A 26,016-nucleotide genomic window follows, 5' to 3' on the forward strand; every position below is an offset into this window, starting at 1 on the left:
TGAAATGAGATACTGGAACATAGCTGTCTGTACGGATGTATGATCTCTTAAGTCTTTCACAGATTCTTGAATTAGGAATAGAAATGAACAACAACAATGAAATCTTGTACCAGTCAACTGATGTGTTTAGGATATGTGAGCAAGAAAAAGGGTCAGACTTCCAAAACAACTTAGAAAATGAGTCCTAGACTTTCACTAGGAATGCTTCTAGTTTCAATATACATTTCTGCAAATTATCTCCTTTTTCTAAATAAAAGCTGTGGGGGTTTTATTTACAATGCCTATACATTGATTGTGTTATTCTGGAGCTTTCCTCTGCTCATCAGTATCTATGATGCCTCAAATGGTTAAGTAAAGTTCAAAGAAGGTATGTGCTGTAGAAGAGGTTGAGAAAGCCTACTCTGACTGTATTATCTCTATACGGTGACCTGCCACTAAATTCACACTTTATTATTTGACTGCAGAGGAGAAAGAAGGGGAAAATTACAGCCTAAAGAGGAAAGGGAAGATGCGAACACTGTATTTTTCTCCCTCACACTTCCGTTTTATCTCTCCATAACCACTGTTTCACTCCCTGAAGCCAAACTCTTATAAGAAGTTGCAGCTTAGCTGTAAAAAGTATTCCTATCCAGAAACTTCTCAAATGTTATCCGGAGTTATGAATCAAAAGCATCTCATTTCTCACTCCTCTGACCTAAGCTGACTCCTGAAGGGAGCCAGACTGGCTGGCAGCAGTGAAGCAAAATGAATGCCTCCCATAGACACAAATATGCATTTATGTAGGTTGTGCTCAGATTCTCCATCATTGTCCTTGTCATAGGTGTCTGCTGACAACAATAAAAAGTGGGTACTCTAATAAACTCTCATTGAATTTATGAGTGCCTCCTCCAAGGTTAATTTTATGTGGCAGGACAGCTGATCACACCAGTCTCTTGCCCCAGAGGATAACATAAAGTATGAATTCTTTTTACAAAAATCAGCAGTTCAAATAACTTGACTGCTGCCATCGAAGCTGTGCACTGAGCCCCTTCTACTTGGACAATTGAAACTTGAGACTTCAACCCTAATAAGCTCTGGACTGTAAATCCAAACTTGGTTTAGTTTATTTTCTATTTGTATCTTTTAATTTTCTTTGAGGAGCAACATGAATAAAGTAGGCCTTGATTTTTATCATCGCTTCCACAAAAACACATGCTCCCCAAAATTAAATGGAAGTTGTAAACTGATGAGATTTATTTCATGTTGTGTGTGTACATAGATTTTACATCTTGGAAGAAAGAAGAAAGCGTAGCAAATGGAAGGAACAGACTCCTAATAATAACGATATACCTAAACTATGTTATCCAGCGCTCTTTTCTGAAAGGTAATAAAAAACCAGCATCGAGCTCTCAAGCAGATGCTAACGCATGAAGGATAGAAGTTTTCACTGCCCCTAACTCTCCCTTTCAATCACACTTAGTTACAGACTGAGGACATCGGTTCCTTGGCTGGTCACCCCTATTGTATTAGCATCTGGACTGCATCAAGCGCTTGCAGCCAGTAGGAAGGAGCTGGCTTCTTTCTAACAACGGCCAAATGACAAAACCTCACAGCAATGACCTGGGTAGCAATACAGACTTTTTGTGCTCAGGGAACTGGAGCCAGACCCACAAAATCTCGTGGAGCTATCTTGGGTTGGTCATTAAACTCCTCTTATACCTTTGTAAGCCCTTATCTGCAAACAGAATCTTGCCTCTTCACAGATGAATGTTTTTTTCACGTTGGGGGAACTGATGACAAGGATGATCCTTCACTGTAGGAACCCACTGAATATCTTCAAACTGAAGCATTTTTTTAAACTGAAAAGTATCAATGTATTCATTTCAGTGGGAACCAAGAAGGCTCCTTGAAATGGGGAGCTTGAAAACCTCAAATTATCAAAGAACTTTAAAAAACAGACATCACTTTGCAAAAATACGTAACAGACAACCTTCTGTTCTGCTTCAGACTCTGTGTGCGTGAGTGTGCACTGTAGCATTACATTTTAACCAAATCACTGTAAAACTGAAACCTTGTAATTACACCTTCTCCATCAATCATCACCATCTCAGATCTCCTCCATCTCTCAGAAAGATTCATGAAGCATCTAAATATCAGATCAGGTCTCTACCAGTGGCAGAAAAATTAAGTAACTTTGGGTTTGGGGTTTTCTGGGAGGGATTTTTTGTCTTTTTTTTTTTCCTTTCTTTTTTCAAGATGTACAAAGAAAATATACTGCTAATGCTTTACAGATGTATTGGCTTTGAACTGCTGACAGATGCAGGAAGTTGATTTTAGCTAATATAATTAACTAGCATGACCTTCAAAACTTGCAGGGTATTAGCACATGCTCTGTTGAGAACAGCAGTACGATGCTGCCACCTTCAATTAAAAGTACTGCCCTCAGAATGGTGTGCTGTGGCTTTTCTTAGATTTGGGAACCATTGCATGGTTTCAATTGCCAGGATAGATGTGAACCTTGCTTTTCAGAGGGAACTTGGCTGGAACACTGCCTCTTCCCCACGAGCTTGGAATGCAGAAAGGTTCCTGTGACGAGGACTCAGAACGTGAGCAGAGGCCACAAACCATGATGTGCTACATGCCACGCAGTGAGCGAGTGTGGAGCTCTCTAAGCATTCCTTCTAATTCTGGCCATAAATCCGTCATGCACAGACTGTAATCACTGTCATTCAAGGACTGAAACTCACCCTTGTACCTAGAAACTCCTGTCATCCATCAGCTTTGTGGCCTTGGGGAAATTATATACTGTCAGTTTTTTAGCCATAAAACTAGGTAGGCGATGCTCGCCCACTGCCAGTGACATAGTAAAGATTAATTAGCTACTGTTTTTAAAAGCCTCCCAATCAAATACCCAAGCACAGCAACACTACACCCAGTAATACTGCCTATTGTTCCAGCTGCTAACTGTGCCCAGGAACAGGTCTCACGTAGAAGAGAGAGACAAAAGGTAAGTGGAAAAAAATAAGGAGAACGGAGGGAGTTGAGTTTTAGACATAGAAGTAAATGAGTCATTTTGAGGAGTGGCACACGGCACTGTTTTTAACATAATAAATGCCATGCGGTAATAACATCAGGGTTTCTTGCAGCAGGGGGAGGAGGATGATTTGGGAGGAGGAGGAAGGCAGGGCAGCGGAAGGAAGCTGCATTAGGCAGCGGAAGGAAGAGGCAAGCATCTGAGGGAGCAGCAGAGGTGCATTTTGACAGAGCGGCAAAATGATCTGCCAAAAGAGAAGCCTCAGACTCCTTTCTCCTCTTGCCACCAAAATTTTTAGATCTTCGTGCCAGCGATGACTCCTTAGAGATGAGTAGTGTGAGTTGCTAAGGCCTTTTAATGAAAACAGTATACTCCTCACCCCCCTGGCTCTTCCACTCTCTCAAATATCCCACTTACATCCTTTTGGCAGACAGCGTAAGACTTGTGGGATATAAAGTAGCTCCACCTTGTCATGTGTGAAAAGCCGGTCTTAACTGGGAAACAGTGCTTAGAGAAAGGTGGGAATGTGCTGTCTCAAACACCAAGTTCCCCTATTTATAGAGAAGAGAGTAAATATTCTCCCATCCTGCCTCTTAGTGCACCTCAGGGTCCTAATCTTGGGAAATCCATTACAAAGAAGAGATTAGAAAAGCATCAATTGAGGACTTTTAAGCTTTCTTATTTGCATTTGTTCACCTATTTAAATCATCAAACACATCCATTTCTTTAGGTAGAGTCTTGTAATGTTTCCTGCCCTCAGCTTTGTGTTAATTAATCCTCATTGCAATTTTCAGCCTTTTTGACAGCTTCAGTTGACAGGTGCCCAGGGAAGGGGATCCTTTCTGCTGTTGCCATTAGGGAAATTTTGACTTTTTTTTTTACAAGCTGCTGAAACACAAACTAGATCCTTCCCTGCTTATTTCTCAGAAAGGAAAAAAAAAAAAAAAAAAAAAAAAAGGCTGTCTCAAATATTCACTCAGTGGTTATGGCACTGACATTGCACAAGGGACACTCACGCTCAGATTTCTGGCTTGAATGAAAAAGAGCAAAATCTCCTACTTGTGCTTCCCTGTCAAAGTGCTCTACATCCAGGGTCTGAAACCAGTCTGCTGCTGCTGCACTTGTCTGTGTCCATCACAGAGTATGTATTTATACAAAGAGGTTTGGTCCCAACAGGAGACTGAAACAATGCCTCCAAAAACAGATCTTGGAATGATGTGCCAACACCTGCATGCTTCCAACCATGTGCATACAAAAATTCATGTTTGATGAAACACAATTTTCATACCAAACAAACAGTGTTGCTGAACTCACAGATCTATTTCAAACCACAGCGACAGCTCTGGGAGGCATTTCACTTCAGTTCTTGTTAGGAGCCAGCATGGGCCAGCCTGCCACGCTTGTGCTTCTTAAGAGCGTCATGACACTTCATCAGTTAAAACACTTCTACTGAAGGATGAAATAAAATGCCCTCTTTCTTCTCCCATTTTAATTACTACCCTAAGTAGTTAGGGCAGAATTAAAAAAAAATAATAAATCTATTACTGCTCTTTAGACTTGCTGTACGTGTGTTGAAAAAAAATACTATTTTTTTTGTTTTCTTTTGACTACCAGCACACAGGAGAATTCTACCATTCTAATAAGCCACAAACATGCAGTTTTCCAAGTATCACTGATGATTTCAGATGCCTCAGACCATATTCAGAAACTTCTTCAACTGTGTTGTGAAAACGCTGTGACCTGGAGATCCAAAGAAAGTTTCTGCAGGTGACTAACCAGAGCAGACCTTAGCTGGGTCCCTCTTAAGATGCTGGAAACTGGTTAATACTCCCAGGTTCTTAAAATTGTATATATACAGAGGATATTTAAGTCTTTACCTAAAGGATAATTTTGCTCAACTTTCACAGACCCCTTTAATCCACAGGTTCATCAGGGTCTAGAGAGGGAGTCTGAAAACTATCAATACAAAGAATAGCAATGAAAGCACAGAAATGGAAACTGCCCCATCAGAGTCAGAAGTGCACATCCCAACACCATACTCAACGGGCAGCCCCAAGGCCAACCAGAGGATCAGAACTAAAGCCTGCAGACAGAAGGCCAGGCATACTACCAGTTCCTATCATTGTGTGTAAAGGTGCTCTGCTGTATTCAAATGCCTGTTTAGGATAACTTTTCAGTAAGATTAGATTTAAGGAGTGCTGTCTGTGGGGGTTTTGTAAGTTTTTGTGTTCAGGCAGCTGCTAGGAGACAGAAAAGAAAGCAAAGCTGTCACTTATTCACCTAGAATAAACATTGCCTGTCACTAACCTGCTTTCCAAACAATTTCTGAATTAATAAATCATTTTTGTAATTTACTAAAATGTATTTGTTTAAAATGTTTACTGTTGATCAAAGCCAAAAGAATATCCATACGTCACTGTAAAAGAAAGTTAAGCTCCTCAAGCCTATCTGTTTGTGTTGTATTGATTTGAACTACCAGGAAAAGAAACATGCACTTGTATAACTTCTGATAGTATCTTTATCTTCATTTGACAATATGCTGGTTTAATGATTTAAAATTTTGATAAAATAGTGGGATACAAGGCTTTTCCCACATACATACCGTTCTGGTTTTGTTTTGATTTGTTTTTTTCCTTTGTAAAGACTTGCTTGGACTTCAAGTAGCCACGTGAGAAACAGAATTAATCTATGAAGGTCAGAGTAGCTATATTTGCAGTTTTGGCATGGCCCAGCCTCTGCGCTTTACCCTCTAGTTAAAAGGTTTGTTCAGAAAAAAACCCAGAAAATTGCAGCAAAGTGAAATAGCAGCCCACTAGCTGCATCCCAAGGAAAACCTGCTCTGCTCCAGCTGGGCTGTCAGGCAGCCCTTCTAACAGGAATTCCTACACAAGGCAAAATACATATAAAAGCTACATCCCTCAGCAATGCCTCTGGAACCTGAAGCAGGATCAGGAGCTACACCCAAACTTGTGATTCTAAAACTGCTGCATGGTTCTTATCCTTTCTACAGCAGTGCCTATATTTCATGATTTTTTAAGCGTCCAAAGCACTTAGGATTTCACTTCAGTGTATGCCCAGCAGCACTCACAGCTGAATAGCAGAGAAGCCATGCTCTCAGCTCATGCTAAATCTCTAGCTCAGGCCAGGGAGTAGATGTTCAGATGCCCATTTTGCCTGAGGAACTTAACCAAATAAGCACACCGAGAACTGACAGGCCTGCAGAGCAGGAGGATGCTGGAGACAGACGAGGGGGAAGGCATGTTCCAGAGACACGAAACACCAGGGAGAACCAAGCGCCAAATCTCACACTGTATCTATCAGCCCTTACTACATCGGGGTTTTGCGAAACTCATTTCAATCCCTTTCATTACAGGCACAATTCAGAATTTCTGTGACACTCATCAGTGATGTTCCTTGCCAGTAACATCCTCTGTCACTTTGCAAGTAACTGTAGCACAGATCATCAGCTGCTTCCTACACCAGTCTCTGGGGCTCTGAGGCTCCAACCACTTTTCTACACTCCATAAAACTCAGCGACTCCATGACCTAGCAGAACATGTTGGGATTTCTTTGAGAATCCTGTGGTACAGGGTGCCTGAAGTAGTGGCTGCCAGGTTCAGAAAGTCCCTATGGGAAGCACACTGATACATCAACCAGAAAAGAACACATGCTAAAAACGGGGCAGCAAGCACTACCACCAGTACTTGAGATCAACACCACCATGTCTACACAATATTGACATTTGATCTTTGCAGTTGCTTCGGTCTAGGATAATCTCCCCAAACAACTTGTGCAAGGGAGGCAACAGCTCAATAGACCATGAACATCTTCCTCATGAATATGTTTAAATATATACTTACTTCATTGAAACTGTAAGCACCCTTAATCCTGCCAGTAGTCCTGGAGCCAAACTCTTGCTTCTTGCTCTGGTACTTACCCTCTCTCCAGGGCACAGGACATGGCAACAGTTTTATATGGTGTTTAAGTTGGTATCTTGCTGTAACACGACAGAAGTGTGTGCTTGGGAGTACCCTCTTCTCCATCGTTACTAAGGGTTCGATTTGTTTAGGTACCCATGTTCCACGATAAACTCTTTTTATAAAATGAGCTGTCAGGCACACAAACACAGGCTCTTCACTCCACTACCAGGCTGGTTGCTGGCTAGTATTGTCCCTTGATTACGTGTGTTACTTAACAATCTGTGACTGTCACCACCTTGGTCCTGGGCAGCTGTCTTCTCAGGGAGCCAACACTGAATGCCTGAGAAGGGTGGGAAAAGGAGTGGTGAAAGAGCAGCGCGGCCTCCTCCTTCCCAGCTCAGGGGTGTTTGGTTTGCCATGAACTATCTCCCAATGCTGTCTATTAATAAACTTCACCCCCCTCTCCTCCTGTACCAGCTTGCTAGGACACTGGGAAATACCTGGCAGTGAGCAGGGGGCTTGCTGATACATGCTCTCTTTCTCCTGCCCTGACATGAGATGGCATCTTTCCACTATGGGCCGAGTTCAGGGAATAGCCAAAGGACCTAGGCCCTTAGCTGTCAAGAGGTGCATCAGACTCCTGATAAAATTCTACACTGCGATTTAATGCAACTTTTTGGAGGTTATTCTGTGGCTATGCAGATTCAAACCATTGCTATTTTAAGGGAAACAACCTTGTCCCAACCACATGCCACATTCAACTATCTGACTTTGTTAACTAATTAGAAGTCATTATGATGAAAAAGATTATATGGGCTAAATTTCCAGTTACTGCATAAGGTGGTCCAGCCCCATAGCTGCGTTCTGGCAACATCTTTAAAAGAGTGACACTTCTGTAAATACAGAGACACTGCTCTCCTATCTCTTCACCTCGTAAACCAGCTTGCCTTTTTTGCATTGACTCTCCTCCCCTCACACTCTGTGATTGAATTTTCTCCTCTTCCCCAAACTTACTGTCTGCAGTGCCTTTTGCCTGGGCTCAGAGTCTGGACAAGAACATGCTGGAAACAAGCAGCCTTGTGCTGCTGCTGTTCTGCAGCAAATGAGCAAGCAGAATTGCTGCGTTCTCCTCATTTTACATGCATACTGTCTTGGAAGCAGATCCTGCAACTTGTTCTGCTCAGCCATGGGTATCTGTGCAAGAGAGGGAGTAGAAAAGAGGAAAGGCTTCTAGTCTGCTATACACAGGATCCCTTCTATGTGAGGCATAGATAGTCCGCAGGGTAAAGAATTTTCCCCTCTTAAAAATGTCAGCCCCCTCCATACTGCTATACAGGTGCGTCAGGGCTCTACTACAGCAGCTCTGCCTGCAGGAACCAGGTATTTAGCAGCTGGACCTTGCAGCACTGAACTTCTAACCCATTCACCCACAGCTGTCTGGTTTTTACCAATAATTTGTGAGGAAGGAAGAAGCTGAATCTCCTGGAGCAATTTAGACAATTCTCCGACTAGCACAGTTGATTTTTTGACTAATGATCTTAAGATGAGTTATGTAAAAAGTATGATTGTGCAAATTTAAGAAAGGGAAGCCCTGAGAAGAACAAAGTAATTCTGTCGTCTGTAAGCGCACAGTCCAAGGAGATAATACACTACAGAGGATTCATAGCACGCTGAAGAAACAGTAAAGTTAATCTTTCACCCAATGAACTCCAAATTTAATATACATCTCTAGGAAACAGATGTTTATTTTCTTAACTGTGTCCTGGGAGCCCATTTTTAGAAAATGGAATCAATCCGATTCCTCCAGGTATGTGTATAGCATATATTCAAGACCAAGCAAATGGACGTTTTCAGCCTCTGAAATATTCTGTGTTCCTTACATTAAAAAAGCGAATGCATGAAAGCACTGGGCTCCTTTCTGGATAGAACAAATACCATCTTCCTGTGCACGCCTAAATAGAAAAACACCATTACAAAAAGCCACCAGGAGGCAGCATATGAAAACATTTGTGCTATAAAAGGACGTCCATAAAAATAAACACCAAAAAAAAACCAAAAACCTCCACACAAAAAGAACCCCAAAATTCACCCGTTTCCCAAATCTTCAACCTGATATTTAGCCACTGTATTGTCTCCACCCCCCTTCTCATTATGCGTTATACACTGCTCTCTCTTCTTCTCTACACACCTGAAATTAGTAGCAATTCCACTGCTGTCAAACAGCTTACTGCAGGCGCACATTTAAAATGGAAATCAAACTGATTTCTGGAATAACATTTAGTGGAAAAAATGAGTAAACAGTAGGTAGAAGTGATATGACAAAATATAAAACTTCCCAACAGACTCAACCACTTTTGCTTCCTCTGGGGTTTACCAAAACATTCCAAACCCCTGAGCTCTCTCCTAACTATTTTTCTTTTTGTTTACAAATACATAGCAAAATGCTACCCAAGAGGAAGCACTGAAATTTTCACAAACCCAGGAATATGCTCTTGCTCCTTGGACAGGCGGTACTCCTGGATCACTGCCACACCAATGCTGCTGCTACAGGTCTGGCTCGCAACTACGCTGCCCTGGCACAGAACCAGAGACATGATCCAGCTCTGCATTTCATGACCCGTGAAAGCTAGAAGTTGTCTCCTCTCCTCCGCCCCCTCGGTCCTTCTTTTCTGCTGGTATAAAAGACTGTTCTCAGTTGTGGCTCAGCATAGGATAAGAGGAGCCTAAAATCACTACAGATATATATTAAAGCGTTTAAACTGGTATATTATTGTAAATGCTAATTATTTATGGACTTTAATACATTTTACAGTCCGTAATGCTAAAGATATAGTAACTGTTCTTACAGCATCTTGTGTTACAGGCTGAGCATATGAAACACACTAAAGCAGCTAGAGAAATCTGCAAACTACCTAAACAATTTCTAAATATGGACCTATAAATATGTGCAAAATACATATAGCATATGCACATACCTATAGTATTTGCAAAATCTATCAACAGAGTACAGCATAAATGGTGTACAATCGGGTCCTCAGGAAAGGCAGTTAAGAACTAACCAAAAGACAAATCACGAAAGCAAACACTCGTATTTTCAAACTGCCAATCTGACTTGTAAGAAAATGCAGCTGTATCTCCAAGTTCTTAATTCAAACAGACAGTACACATTTTCCAATGCAAAACCCATAGTTAATTGGGAAATTAAAACACAAGCACATTGTCAGCAGAAATCACAAATTTATTAATCCTTAAATATATCAATCATTTACCATTATGGCAAGAAATATGTACACTGTGTCCCATGGTAAACTGCAGTGTTCCAAAATGACAGAAGTGTATAATTCAGTTGTGGTGGAGAGAACAAATCACAATTTCCTCACGTCTTGGTGTGGAAGACAAACTTGGTCTACAGTTAATACGTCAACACCACATGCTATGTTATAAGTATAAAAAAAACACCCTACACCTAATTTGTTAATTTTAAATACAGTTATGCCACTTATAGCCGCTTCACAAAAAAAAGGTAAAGAAATTAATGAGAAAAAAATGAGGCCATTACTTTTTTCACAGATCCCATTGGCAGGTTAATATGGCTCAACACATTTATTGTAGATGCTTATTTTAAATATATATTGTTTAAAATCATGTAGTAATTATCAGAGCTTAAATCCATCTACCATACATCCACTAGTAACAACATCAAAATGTTTAAGAACTGCTTTTGATTAGTAATCAACACAGAAAGGTGAAATGATACAAATCAGTAAGCTTTCCCATTTTAAAAACTTCAGGCTGACAAGTTGTAAATTTTTAATCGCTAAAAAGGACATTGATTTGAGATACCATGCACTATACAGCGCTACAGAAAACAGTTAGCCCTGTTGGTAACAGAACAGTTAACAAAAAACAAACAAAACCAAAAAAGAAATAACCGATCCCTGTATTTGTCTATTAAAAATGGGAGGGAAGAAACCTAAATGCTTGCAAGGATGGATTTTCACAGCGACATAAGGGAAGCAAAACCAGTCCCTGTTACAAAGTTTGTGTTCTGAACTGACACTGAGAGCACTACCTGTGCAGCGTACAAGTGTTTGCAGCCAGGGATCAAGGGCAAACCAAGTTGGTAATACTGCAAAAAACTTTGTCCTTGATACTGTATGCTGCATGAGGATTTTAAGAAACCAAGAGCAGATTGAGAGGGAGAAGAGAGGAGAAATGAATCAGTGGTAAAGTGTTAGAGAAAACTGGTGTATCCACAATACATTTCCAGAGAAGCAAAGCATTGTAAAGTAAGTAAACTCTTCATACTAAGCTTTTAAGGCTTAATATTTCTCGAGTATATTAACCACACAACTGGTCTATATCTTAATCAAAATTTTGTGTTTTTTAAAGCCTCCTTAAAAATCTACAGTACACCCTAAAAGTGATAAAAATCGATCTTTCTCTATTCTTCCATTTTAATCCTCAAAAACTGCCCCTCAATCATCACTTAGTTCCTCACAATTTTTAATTTTGCTTAATCATCCAATAGAAATTTTCAATGAGCATAGTAAGAAAGCAAAGGTAAAGACTCAAAAGAAAAACAGAAGCTGTCGGCTCACCAGAACATTGACAGTTAATTCTGAAGTGACCAAGCCAGCAAATGATGAGATTTTTCCAGTTTACATAGACTAATAAACTAAGAAGGCTTCAGCTGGTACGAAGCCAAGATATTATCACTCCCACGTTTATCAGTGATTTCGTCCATCTACATGCTGTAATAAAAATCTGTTTTACAGTAACAGAGCTGCCAGTGGAAACCCTAACCATTCCTACCAGAACCAAACCAAAATCCTGGGACTCGGAAAAGGAGGAGTCAAAAAACAGTTCTTAAAAAAAGAGGATAAAATGTACTTTTTCTTTTTTTTTTTTCTTTTTTTTTTTAATAAACAGGATACTTCTTAAAGTTGTCTGTCAAAACTTGGCATAAATGGAGAAAGTGACAAATGTATTCTGTACCTACTGCTGTCCATCAAATATTTTTTTTGTCTTTTATACCTTGTTATTCTCTATTTGCATGGAACATCACCTTCATTGAAATGTTAACAGTGTACAGATGGAATATACAGCAACATGGTGCATCACAAATGTGTTACATGAAGAACCTTCACAACTTCATGCACTCAGAAACATGCATGAAGAGAACGGGATGGCCAAGATGGTAATCAACCAGGTGCGTTGGGTACAGAAAATGCAAGAGTGGCACCGCTGATATTTTTAGCTAGGAGGAAGGAGAAAAAAAACAAAAACAAAAACAGATTGCCATTACTGAAGTAACATCACCACCAGATAACAACACATGCTCAAGTGTTAGCCAATACTATTACAAAAAAAATAAATCTTCTCAAGATCATTTAACACAATATTGTGAAGAAAACCAAGGGAAAAGAAAAACCCCAAACGCTCAGGCAAAGCATTCTTTTATTTTTCAAACCACTTTACAGACATTTTCCATCCTAACAACATGCCAGAGAGGTTGTTAAAATAAAAAAAAAAGGAAACTGAGGCAGGAAGCCAAAGTGCCTTGACCGATTTCTTAAAGGAGGGAGGGCAGAATTCAGCCGTGAATCTCTTGAGTTTAACTTACTTCCTCAGCGTGTACATTGTAGACACTGCCACGGACTGAGATTCTCATACAAAAATTGAATCAAGTAACAAGAAAGAATCAGATGTCATTTACATGCAAGACATGCTAGAGCCATATGCAGAGAGATTAACGAATGAAAAGGAATGCGTAAGCAAGTAGTTAACTAACTTAGCTTATAATATTGTTTGTATTACCGTAGCATCTAGGGGCCGAAGTCATGATTGGAATCCCGCTGTGCTAGGCACTGTACAAACACAGAATAAACTCTTTACTTACGTCTTCCTGCAGGCTGGTATTTAACTTATGAAATTATAAAAAGGAGTAAAGTGTGAGAAGTGAGACAATATAAGCCTGGGAGCCTCAGGTCTGAATTTAGGTTTTGGGAGTCAGTTTTCAGTCCAATAGCCCTCTGACTGCCTGTGCCATGCAGGTTCACTCTCTGTGTGTATGCAGTTCTTAAGAACATAGAATATGAAGAAAAATTTCCTACCATCAGTCATATCACTCAGCGAGAAATAATGGACAAGACAGAAACCAAAGTTCATCTTGTCTGACTCGCAGCGAAAACTATGAACAAAATTTATTTATAAACTAAATACATGCATTTGTGCTCATACTCTTTTCCAAATAAATTATCTGCCATAAAGAAACATTTCCATATACCTGTAGCTACCAAAGAGCTCAGTTCTGTCCTTAGATTTATGCACACTCCTTACGGTAGTCCTGAAAACAAATAAGCTACTGTGCTTGCAGCAATTGATTTGATGTTTGCAAAAGCAGATCACAGCTGCAATGGCTTTTGCAAGTTTACTGGATTTGGAATTCTCCTTCAGACATTATGTGTAAGATACTTTTTTATTACAGAAGTGCTATTATTAACTACTGTTTTATTGGTAATAAGTAAATAAATAGCTGTAGGCTGTAAAAATTTCAAACATGAGAAAAAAGGAAGGATAAATAATACTTTAATTAGATTTCTTCTGTAGTTTTCCAAAACTGAGAGCTCTGACTGGGAAAAGATGAAGTTCAAAGCAGTCTAAAGGACCGTCAGGATGGGTTATAGAAGGTAACTTCTAGCATGGTGCTACATGGGAATCTACCAGTTAAACTTGAGAAGATGGAGATTAAAGAAAGAATATGTAAAATAACTAAAAGAAAAATGGTAATGCTTGGGCTGAAAGGGTAACTATGAGCCTAGAGGAGACTCACTAGTCTTTTTCAATGACCTGAGCACAAGCAGTAGGGCTGATCTCATGTAGTGTATTTACACTTAGGTGGAAGGCACTATAAATACAAAGCAAAACAGGAGTATTGTGCAAGAAGAACCAAATAACCTTGAGGGCTGGGTAATCCAGAAACGTTACATGTAATAATAGGAAGTACAAAGCTGCATGTTCAGTAGAAGTTTCTATATACTCATTGGCTGGAAATGACACTTGAGGATAAATACATGGCTGCCTTAGAAGATCTGCTGGCGTGATGTAGATGACAAAACTGCAAAAATCATGCCAGAACATAGCAGGTGTGGCATTCTCAATGGGGAAAAGAAAACCCAGCTTATGTCTGCATACCTATTCCCAGCACAGGGGAAAAACGATGAAACGAGAATATTCAAGGATATATAGAATATGACTAAATTTAGACTGGAAAGTAAGGTTTCTAACCATCAGATCAATGGTATTTTAGAACAGTGACAGCAAGTCCAAAAAACCTTCTGAATTAAAGATGAGGGATAAGGGATTTATGTGATGCTGTTGCCAGTGCTTATGCTGGGCTACATATCTAGGGCTATGTTGCAATCTCAGAACATCTCTCCATGAGCCTTCACCATGCTCTAAGGCTGAGCTGCTACTCCTCCTCTGTGACCTTTTCAGCTTGGATACCCTCTCACAATCCTGAAATCTTCTATGTCTGACCCCAAAGGCGCAGAACACCCACTGACAAAGACACAACCTTGCAGTCTCAAAGAAACTACTTCTCAGCTGCTTCCCCTTCCATCCTTAGCAGTGCCAGAAATCCTTAACTTTATTAGACAGCATGAGTAGCTGTAAAGAACTGGCATTACACAAGTCCTAAAATACTGGCGCTGCTTCCAAGGAGCAAATCTTAGATCTACACATATGACTGCATTCCCTTGAGTTGAGATGTGCAGCCCAAAGGACCAGGAGTTGCTCTGTGGCAGCTAGTATGTGCCCTTTATGTTTCAGAGAAACCACCTCTGGCAAGTGTTTGTAGGAGCTGTACATGTGACAGCACACAGCAACCCATCACACATGTACACATCATGCGAACGAAGTACTGAGGCTCCCATTACAACATGGTACCTCAAAAAGAAAAAGTTGCAAAAGCTATTGGGTATATCTCTATGAAGCATTACTGAAAGAATTACTACAGGAATTAATCGGGCAAATTCTGCAATCTTCCATGAAAATAATAGTATGATGGCTGTTTTGTTGCCTTGCGGTTTTGATGTCTGAGTATCATAAATGACTTTTTCTTTAGGATTGTTTCCTATAAATATGGTTAAGTTGAATAAAAATTGACAACTCCCACCCCTCTGCCTCCAAATGCGTCTCAAAAAACAAATTAAAAAAAACACAACCAAACAACCCACACAGGAAAAGATTAAATAACTCTCTAGTCCAATTCATGTCATTCTGCTATAAACACTTACTGTACAGGGTGCACTGGGACAGGTGAACCTGTTTCACTTATGCTGTCTTTACACACATCCAGGTCAGATCCCTTGACAAAACAACTCTTTATGAAAACATCAAAAATCTACCTAACACTGCATTTCAAGAAAATGTAGCTACTCTTTTTTCAGTATTACTTTTTAAAACATTGCCAGTGAAGCTGGAATGTGAAAACTAAAAGACAACAGTGTTCCTGCTCCCATTGGTTTCATATTTTTAAATAAAATACAACAGCTATCACTAGGTAGTCAAATTACCTTCTTCCTAAACTATATATATATAAAAAAAAATATCATCCCCACTGAAGTTTAACACTTCATTCTATCATGTCCCTTACTTTATCAAGTATTATTTCATATGGGAGAACAGTGTTGCAAGAAGTAAAATACGGGACATGATGAAGTTCAAAGGATGAAATCTAAGCTCTTAGCATCCATGCCAGGAAATTCAGCCACTATCCTGATTAAGACACCTCACACAAATGTAATTATATCCTACACAGAGGGCTCGCACCTGAGGAAGCCAAGGTCTATGCCAGTGCTGCCTGATTTGGAACAGCCTAACCTGAGCCAGAAGTCAGTGAGGCTGGGCTCTGAGGAACACAGCAGCATTAGTGAAGGCTGCAAGCAGAAGGAAAGCAAAGGACTTGAGCAGATCCTCTTGAAGAAGCCATGACTCTTTTATCTTGTTATTGCAACTATGAGTGTGCTGTAATTTTACACTGCTGAAAATCTGGCTCTAGGAATTCAGGTTTGCACACGCTGAATCATGGCATGACTCTGACGGTACGAGAGGGCAGGCAGAGATGCCCGAATTAACGAAAGAGAAAGAAGGTGACAGGAGCGACCTAAGGCTTACCCACACAGATGCCATAACTATCAGACAGCGACTACTCAGCAGTTAAGTGAAGAGTGTGGGAAAAGAGACCAGAATGTGATAGGTACTTGTATGACTTAATTTACAAAGTAAATAGGTAAACTGGCTCAAAATCAACTTGCAGCGAACATAACTGGGCCTGAGTAAGTAGAGGTGGCTGGACATCACAACAAATATCCTTGAAATTCAGTTTTTCAAAACAGTGATACTTTTTTCCTTGAAACTTTCCTGTCGGCTCTAACAGCTCCGCGTATCCTATTGCTTTTAATTTTTCCAGGTTTTCCTGAAATTCTGTTTCAGGTTTTCCAGTCCTATTTTGCGTCCTTTGTAACAAGCTTTATCTACATTAAAAACTTTTTCTGCTCTTCAAGCTGTCAGTTCAGGGACTGAGTTGGATCAGTGGGCATCACAGTTGAAAACAATGAAAAAAGCACTACTTTAAAAATATTTGCACGGATACTATATGCACACTGCTGAACATAATACGCACTGCATAAATGACCACAAGAAATTACACTATCAAAAGGACGGTTTCATAGTTTTTAAGGCCAAAAGCAGCTATTAGACTATCTGGTCTGACCTACATAGTTTAAGCTTGTGGTTGGAATTGTTTCTTACTTGATAGGTACTGTTGGTGACCCTGAACGGTGAAAATGAACGTTCTGCCATTTCCCATCACGACGGTGCCAGACCCGCGTTTCCTCTGACTGCATAGTCTTTGGCATCCCGCTTCCATCCATGTACTGTGTGAGCCGTATATATGCAATGCAAGCAGCATCATCACCCACAAGGTGGACATGAGGATTGAGGATAATGGTGTGGATTGGCTTATTACTTTTGGATAAAGCTAGGAAGGAAACACACACACACAGAGGACACATTACATTTTTTCCACCTAAGCCAAAATAACTTATCTCACTCCATTTTACAAACCACAAAATCTCAAGCCTAGCAGACACAAAATAATAACTATTGTTTACTGATAATCAGGAGTGACAACTAGCTCAAGTACATTGCAGCAATGAGCACAGTCACAGCATAAGTATGTTCTCCCACTTCCTATATGGAAACCAACCAAATGCTTAATCATGCATATTATTTAATCCACATACATACATGGATTAGATAAAGTGGGGACCACCATCTTGAGTTTCCCAGTACTTCAGTTTCCCTGCTGTGTCTAATGTCTTAATGACATTTGTATTTAATATTTTCAGTTAAAATAATTCCACTTTTAACTCACTCTTGTGACTTTTAGTAAGTGCTGATATCTATGAAAACTAAAGAAAGCAGCAGTAATGAAAGGAAACTTTATAAGGAAAAATATGGAAAATGCTGTTTTGGAGATGAAAGAGAATTTACAAATACAATAAACCCATTTTATGCTCAGACATTTCTCAGAAATTACTGGATAAGCTGTCATCCTAATCTACAGTATTTTATTTCCTTTTGAGCAAGTCCACTCTAGAATGGTTACCAACATTACATGATCCGCCAAAACTTTATTAAATCAACTTTACAGGTAATTTTTCTTTCCTATAGCTGACATGATTGTAATATATACATTATGTATATTGATGCTTTCATATATAAACCCACATACATACATATACATGCACACCAATACAAAAAAGACAACTGATTAGATCCTCAAGCAGTATAGACTGAGTGAGTACAACGTCTTCCCCAATACATCACATACTCGCTGGAAGTGCTGACAGTTACAATCACTGTCACATGATTTAGTTACCTTTCTTTTAAGTATACTCAGCATAAATTTCTTTTTTTCCCAACGGAAAAAAAAAAAGTATGAGAATTACTTATCAATGGGTTTTTTTGTTTTTTTCTTTACACGTCTTGACTTTGTCTTTCCAAACACCTGAAACTTTCCTCCATTATCCAAGATGCCCTATGCTGTATGAATGAGCACAGCAGAAACAGAAATACATACAGCAGAACTCTGCAACAAGTAATATTCCCTTCCCCTGCCCAAATCAATGTACTCCCAACCCCAAATGCTAATTAGATCAGAGAAACACAATCACAAGGAACAGATGAAGCTTCACAGAGATGAAAAAGGAACGTTTACCATTTTCAAAGTAAAACCGGTGAAAGTCCATCCCTTCTACTAGATTACCCAAAGCTTCAGGTTCGAAAGATGTAAGGCCTGGATCACAGATTTTTCTGTGGAAAAGAGAAAATTCTGTAATCAACACATGCAAGTGTAACACAACTTCGGAGAGATTACGTTTTAAATGTTTCCTTTACTCCCATTGGACATGTTACTTGTGCCACCACACTGGAAAAGAACAGAACCAAAATGGGGAGAATTAGCGGGAGCTTCGGTTTTGCCTAAATTAGTAAATTTGGCAGCTTACTTTAGGTGGACTATATTTCATATAAGTAATCTTTTGACCAAAAAAAAGACGGCCAAAGAAGGCCCCACAAGTCAATGGTATTTACAAATAAGAATTTTTACTTGTGAGACTGAACATGCTTTATGCAAGCCAACAGATATTTTTTTATGTCTCACCATTATTTAAGCAAGATTTAATTATTTTCTTTAAATGACAAATTCAGGTAAGAATTTGGAATAAGTTTCCACTTAACATTTATACAACAAAGGTTTTAATGTGATCACACTAAACTAAAGCCTAGTGCTGGCAAGTCTTTAAACAGGATGAGTAGTGTCACTGTTGAACTGTGAGGCTTGTGTTGCAACATGATAGAATCCATCCAGAGAAACAGGAGACCAAAAGAACTGCTGAGAAGGACTTTCCTCTACTTTTTATAAACTTTTTTTTTTTTTGGAGGTAGGAAGAGAAGAGAAGCACTGATGGAACTGTGTCTTTGCAGAGAAAAGCTGAGAGAGAAACTGGTCCATTTCCCCCAGCAAATTTTTGCACAGTGATCAGTAGAGGCTGGTGGAACCTGAATTCCATATAGTCTTTCACACTCTGAAGTACTAATTGGATTCTAGCTAACATCAATCCTCTACATAAAATAAAAATTTTCTGTAGAAGAGGCTTCTACTGTGTTTTCTGGATTCTAAATCACAAACGCGACTTTACTTTCATACACCTGGATGTATCACTGCCTATTTTGTGTTAGGATTATGATCCTGTCTCAGCAGAGTAGTACGTTGGGTTTACACTAGGAGCTCCTCTGAAATTGGCAACCAGGCTTGTGTAAAGCTGGGGCAAAGCAGCAATGAACATGTCTTACGTTTCTTGGGGGCATCTGAGAATGAACTTCAAAGTACATAAATACAAACACACACACTCATATATAAATGTGTATTTATATGTACCATCAGTGTCAAATATGTACCAAAATGTCAAATACATGAACTCTCCTCACTCCCTCCTAGATGAGAAAACTTACGTGTAAGCTTCAAAGTCGCCATTGTTGATGGCTTCAATCAACTGCTCAGTAACCTTGATAATCTCCTGCTTACGAGCTAGAAAGAGATACAAACACAACTCGTAAAATGGAAGGCAACATGGAAGGTGACAGCTGAAATAACAAAGGTACTCTCATTCCTCAGCTGGCAACAGCCATTTCTCTTCCTTTTCTATGACCAAAGGACATGATGTTATATTGCTGCTTTACACTGTTGGGGCTTCAGCGTACTCCTGTATTCATCAGGAAATTAAACACATGTCAAGATCAATCCACTATCATGCTTCTAAACATCTTTCCTTCACTGAAGGACCTGCTGTTTAAAGAGCAAAGCAAAACCAAACCCAACCCAACCCCCAACTCTTAACTTCAAATTAAAGGAAACTGATACTGTTTTACAAGCAATGCTCTATCTAATGTTTTATATGCACCTGGAGCCTCTACATTTTGAAGTGTCTAATGATGATTTTCAGGAACTCTTGTAAAAATTGGTGTTTGCTTTGGTCACATGTGTACATTTAAGTAAAGAGGAATTTAGATCTTAAGCCTATAATCAAGATCCTCTGGTGCAAAGCTCATGGATTACACATAATGCATCCACAGGTCTAATTACAACAGTGTCCTTCAGCTCTGACTTCTGTGGTTGTGCTTATCTTTTGCTTGTAAAATGCTTCATGGAGCTATATTATAATAAATCTCAATTATATCATTCTGCAGTATTACAGTACCTCTACTAACAAATAATAACAAATGCTAAATAGTGACAGAAGACTAATACATTAAAAACAACAAGCAGCACATATATTTCTAGTAAGAATATTCTAAGTCAAGCAGCGTTTCAGTAAGCTTCAAAGGCAAAAGTATGTGAAACAGTTTCTCATTTATCAGCTAAGAAGTAAGCTCACAGTTCAGTATTTGTCCATGTTGATAGTGGTTACACTGAAACAGTGCAGAGTAAACAAATTCTTGCACGCTGCTATGGTTATTACTAATACCAGTTACTCCAGGAGGGCAAAGTTTAAGAAACTTTTATCAAGATGGAAAACCTTACTGCCTTCACTTTGAAAACTGACTTCTACTTTTAAAAACTTGTTTTTTGAGGAACATACATTTATATTTTTGCACTGTACATTTATCATTTTGTAAAGTTCAGCCTTGTCCCAGTGAAGTTCAACTGGAGTGGCACTGCTGTCAAATATACAGATTTTTGTGAGTTTAATGCTGAACAGGTAACAGAGATTTCACAGGTACATTGGCAAAGATTTAACTTAGATTCAACTCCTTATTAAACCTCAGAAAATCAATTTGAAAGACCAAGCTTGAAATAAAAGGAAATGCAAGCAACCAGGCTGCGGTAGCTTTCTTGTGCAAGCAACAGTTGTAATTCTCCTGCATGCTCCTACATGTGGACTAGCCTACTAACACACACATGAAAATATGCTTGGAATGTTAAAACCAAAGTACTGAGAGCTCGCATTCTTCTTCAGAAAGAGAATGTTGGGGAGCATAGGCACAATGTAAGTCTCCAATGCTGTACAGCAAGAACTGGCATCATGATGGTAGAGAACCTTTTCATTTCTTTTATGCTCCACCCTCTCTTTTTGTAAGTGCACACATAATATACCCCGATAAAAGGCACCAAAAAGAAACCAGCAAGGAAAGAAATGACAGAGGAAAAAAGTGGAAGTAAAGGTCTAGCAAGGCTTTTTGTGATTAGCTCTTGATAGAGCGCACTACTAGATAGTATGATGGGAAAGAATATTTCAAGTATGAATTGCTGTATTTTCCACAAAGATTGTGGAAAGAACGAAGAATTTTAATGAAGAGATGTTTGGACTGCTGACCAGCAATGGCTCCATTGTCGTATGTTTAAACAACATAGACCAAACTGTGGACACTGTATGGCATTGTCAGCACAAGCCAAGTGGTAGGATGGTTCAGTAAGACACAATGGGGCAGTGTTAGAAAAGGCTGGCAAAAAGAAACCCAGAATATGCAGACCTCGTGCAGTGAGGGTATCACAGGTTTTGCATGCAATATACATGTAACTAAACCAAAGGATTTGATTAAACAATCTGGTAACACATTTCAATTAGAGAGTAGGAAATTACAGTCTATTAAATCAGACAGTGGAAAATGAGCTAAAAATCTTTGATGCGCTGCTACATAATCATGAGATCATGTTGTTGGAGAACAATGTAAGCAATGAAAACATCTACAAAAGTACTGTAGTTTCCACATGCAAGAGACATAAAACCACATGGACATGTAATTTTACTTGCATTTGGCTAGAGGCAATTAGCAATATGCCCTTTTTCACTAACATCAGTTGTTCCTTTTCCATGTTTTACCACGAGAAGCCCACAGTTAACTTACGTGTTATACATACTCTGACAGGGAAGAGCAAACAACAGTGAATATCTGAATACATTATATTACAAAATATTCTGTGATCCAAGCTCAAAGGTTTATTAAGGTGTTTTGTTTTAAATGAATGGTGTGCAACACCAAGGTAGTTGGATGGTAGCCTGACCAACTGGCATCTCTCTTCAATAGTATGGGTTAAAGGAATGTGAATGACAAAAGTTTATCTCCATAAATCTTTGAGATGTTGAGATTTGATTTCAATCTGAATGAGAATGGAAATTTTTGCTAATGTGCATTTTTAAAAAATTGTTTTGTGTCAACCAAAATGTTGCACTTCAATCATACCTTTGATGTTGTACTACATTACAAGATACAGTTCAACATCAGCCTCAGAAGGGAGAAACTGAAACACATTGTCACATCGCTCTTTTTCCTGTTTTTTCTTCCAAAATGAAATTGAGTCAGAACGTATGTTTTCATTAAGCTTTCTGATAGGAGCCACCTTGTATTACAGAATATGGTTCCAGCAAAGTTTCCCTGGGCAGTACGAACATCTAGCAGAGCTGTGCCTGCTGACCTGTCCATGGAATATGAAACACATGCATCAGGAAGCTCTGCAGGCCAGCAAAGTAAGTGAAGGAGATTAAGGCAGGATCACTGGCTCAAATCAACCACCACCCAACTCTAGCACTACATCAGTTCTCCCAGTACTTGTGGAAAGTCTTCACAGTTCATGATGTGGACCATCAGGAACAGAAATATATTGCCAAATCATGTATCTTTGACTAATTTCTCAATTCTTCTACAAAATTACAAGCACCACGTGAACCTATGTATGAAAGCAACTACACTACTCTTCCCTTTCAGCAACGCACAAATAACTACACACATATTAGAAAACAAGATTTCTTCCTATTTAGTGGTCTGATACGCAGACCAATCGCATTGGCAGAAAGTGACTAAGAGCCAAAGACAGAGGTGGGGCATAATTTAGAAGGTGGTGTTCCAGAAACTATTTCTCCTATGTGCAAACCCCCACTTTGTTCTGAGCTCTTACTCATTTGAGAGCAAGAGTGAGCCTTACAAGAAAAAGATGGTCAAGAACACGGCAGTATGAAATGTTCAGTACCATCAGCATCAAAAAATTATTAAAAATCTCAGTAGCCCGTGCGATTTTACACAAACCTCCTACTGATTGTTTTGGGGATCTTTTTTACCTTAGCATTTTATACTTTCTGTGTGGGTGCGGGGAGACAAGAGTACAAATGCAGACAAAAAGTATCTCAACCTATAAATACATTGCCGAGGAAGCAGAGGTTGAGCCTGGGAGGAAGGAAGACAAAGGAGACAGGGAAGAACTGGAATACAACAAGCAGAAAACTGGAAGGAGACTGGAAAGCAGCAAGAAGGGAAATGCAGCCATGACTCGGTGGCCACGTGAATCAAATCAAATACTGGTGCTTTTCCTTAGCACAAAGGAAGAAATAGGGAGGACACTGAAGGTGAACTAAGGTGAAATGGATATTGGTATGAACAAGGTCCTGCTATTGCAGACATCTGACAGAAATAATTGGCATTTATTAAAGCGGTAAGAAAATTACCAAATTTTCATTCTAAATTTGATGGACTCCATGTAAATTTGATGCACTCTTCCAAACCTTCACTTTCTTTCTCCATCTAAACACACATTACAAACTACACAAGGACAACAAATGAACATACAGGACATAGGGAAGAGGCATCTCGCCGGTTCCCATCTTCCAGGTATCTTTCACTTTTGTAGCAATCATTATTTTAATCCCATTTTTTTAAAACCAATAGTAAGCTTCGTTTGTATTGAATTCTAGGAGAATTATGCTGTTTGATGTACAGTGGCAGTTTTATGCTATTATACTTTTTATTTGATGTGCAGTAAGAACTTCCTAAATAACATACTTCAATTTTGGCTGAAGCCAGCCGGGGATCTGCAGACTCTACGCACAGTTTCTTTGGCATTATGAGTTACATGTATTACGGCTGTGTTATTCCCTTCTTTTAAAATACCGTCACATGTTCAAGAGTACAAGGACAATATCTAGACTTAAGGCATTTACGAGTTTGTCTGATAAATGAAAAAAACACTCTAAGATACAGGAGGAAAACTCAAAAATTGTAATGGGATTTTGATAAAACTGGTTCAACTACTTTTTCTAGGGGTGTGGTAAGAGCCAACTGAAAAATTAAAGCCTGACCCATCAATACTGTCTTAGAATATGGCAATAGTTTTCTATGGCATAAAATTATAAAATCTCTGTAACAAAGGATTACCTAAGGAAGAATACATTTAGTGTTTTTAAAAGAACTGAGGTGTGAGGGAAGAACATTGTTACAGAAATTGAAGATGTTGATCTATTTTCTTGAAAAACTAATAATCAAAAGGACTGCAGACAGCATGGCAGAAAACTACCATAAAATGGCAAACTTGTGTGGAAAAGATGGTACCTTTTATGTTTTTTGCTCAGAATAAGAGAGAAGTAAACACATTAAAGAAAAGATCACGGACCTGCTCTCTAAATATAACCTTTACCCCGTAGGGGCAGTGAGTTAAGGTAGGAAGGTAATAGTAGTTCAAAAAAATACAACCCCTGCTTTAGCAAGTGAGTAAGTATATGACTAATACAAAGGCAGTTCAAGCAAAAATATTATGAAGAACTATAAAAAGACCAAAGAAGAAGAAAAAAACCCAAAACAGAACACTTTCTAGCACTGGCTAAAATTATTTCTGCAGCACTGCTGTAGTATATATGCTAACTTCAGGTGAGTTATTAACCTCTAGCTGTATTTCATTACCTGTTTTTCCCCTCTTACGGAGTGGGGATAATCTTTTCATAATTAAAGAACACAAAATAAGTAAGAACATAATTTATTCAAAAAGCATCTAACACTATAAATGCCTTAAACCTATAAGGTGCAGTCTCACAGCTAGTGAAATCAAGTATGACAGAAAAAAACAAAGTACGAACAGCAAAAGCTGTTTTTCTACAAGGGAACTATGGGGCATTTCTTCCCTTACTGTAGCCCCAAGCAACATTTGTAAACGCAATCTACAAGAATCACACAGAAATGATGGTGGATATTCTGGTATTTTAATTGCAGTGAGAAGGTGTAGAAGACAAATGAGCTGCACATACGTTAAAATGAAGCCTTCAGAAACACACGCACCAGAAACTTCATGTTTTGTGAAACACAAAAATGAATCCCTTGTAACTTATTGATCACCATATTACCCATTAATTTTTTTAAAACTTCCACCAGTATTTTTGTTCTGGAAATAATAATGTAAAACATCTTAGGCTTCATTCACATATTGGAGTATCCTTCTGCTGTTATCAGTACTGTAGATGATTGACCATGTGATTACTATAACTGGAATAGTTATTAATTGCCCCCACTGATCTTAGAGAAGCAGGAATACACTTTTTAAATTGTTCTTTGACATACTTAACACAAAATAACCCTAGGAACACTCACCATACTAGCAAAGTATAAAACCAGTATTTTTGGTCTTTCAGAAAATAGTTTATTAAAAAAGTACAGTGCAGCCAGCACTTGCAACAGGGCCTGAAAAATCCACAGCAAAGACAAATCACTTTCATCTTTCAAATGAAATAAAATACCGAAATCAGAGAACTGCATGCTCCCTGCCACTGATTGCTTTGAAATACATAGCGATGAAATCCCTGCTAAGCAGTAAAGCACCTTTCCAGAAGAATGAGGTAGCCGGTTTACAGATTAGCACATGAACTTGAAGATAACTAATATGATTCTGCTTCTTACTTGCTCACATTCTGTTGCTCAAGGAAAAAAAAGAACCTTAAAAACTTTTCCACTCAGTATTCTTAACTACCTATCTTGGTACACATCAGACTGGATTAATCTCACATTTTGGAAATGTATAAGCACAGACAAGTGTGTTTGTTCTCTCAACTCCCATTCCTTATAGTCAATGGAGAGAAATAAGCACTTTCAGGGCACGATCCATCACATCCAAAAATAGGTATTAAAGACAAGTGTGACTCATCTGGCCTATCTGCGTTGACTAAAGGGAGTCTAGACAACTAGCTCAAATATAGGCAC

At 39.0% G+C, this 26,016-nt stretch overlaps 1 protein-coding gene and 1 long non-coding RNA gene across 15 annotated transcripts in view; both read right to left on the reverse strand.

Annotated features, from left to right (window-relative positions):
* CAMK2D (calcium/calmodulin dependent protein kinase II delta) overlaps positions 1-26,016 on the reverse strand; it is a 209,009-nt gene that overhangs the window by 39,468 nt on the left and 143,525 nt on the right. For 11 of the 14 annotated variants that reach the window (XM_056356636.1, XM_056356617.1, XM_056356627.1 and 8 more), the window contains 4 exons: positions 19,516-19,591; positions 18,221-18,315; positions 16,750-16,978; positions 12,377-12,803 (listed from right to left, as the gene is read on the reverse strand). In XM_056356636.1, coding sequence (XP_056212611.1) covers positions 12,797-12,803; positions 16,750-16,978; positions 18,221-18,315; positions 19,516-19,591 — 407 coding nt within the window. In that variant the 3' untranslated portion in view covers positions 12,377-12,796. Of the gene's footprint in view, positions 1-10,150; positions 12,194-12,376; positions 12,804-16,745; positions 16,979-18,220; positions 18,316-19,515; positions 19,592-26,016 lie in introns of those variants that run through there. The other 3 variants (XM_056356644.1, XM_056356655.1, XM_056356709.1) reach the window with 3 other exon arrangements.
* On the reverse strand, positions 7,469-9,678 carry LOC130157300 (uncharacterized). Its single transcript, XR_008824786.1, has 3 exons — positions 9,412-9,678; positions 8,814-8,885; positions 7,469-8,127 (listed from the first exon to the last, which is right to left on the reverse strand). It is a non-coding gene; the product is annotated as an uncharacterized LOC130157300 (long non-coding RNA).

Source organism: Falco biarmicus, chromosome 1, assembly GCF_023638135.1.
Source record: "Falco biarmicus isolate bFalBia1 chromosome 1, bFalBia1.pri, whole genome shotgun sequence".
Lineage (NCBI taxonomy): Eukaryota > Metazoa > Chordata > Aves > Falconiformes > Falconidae > Falco > Falco biarmicus.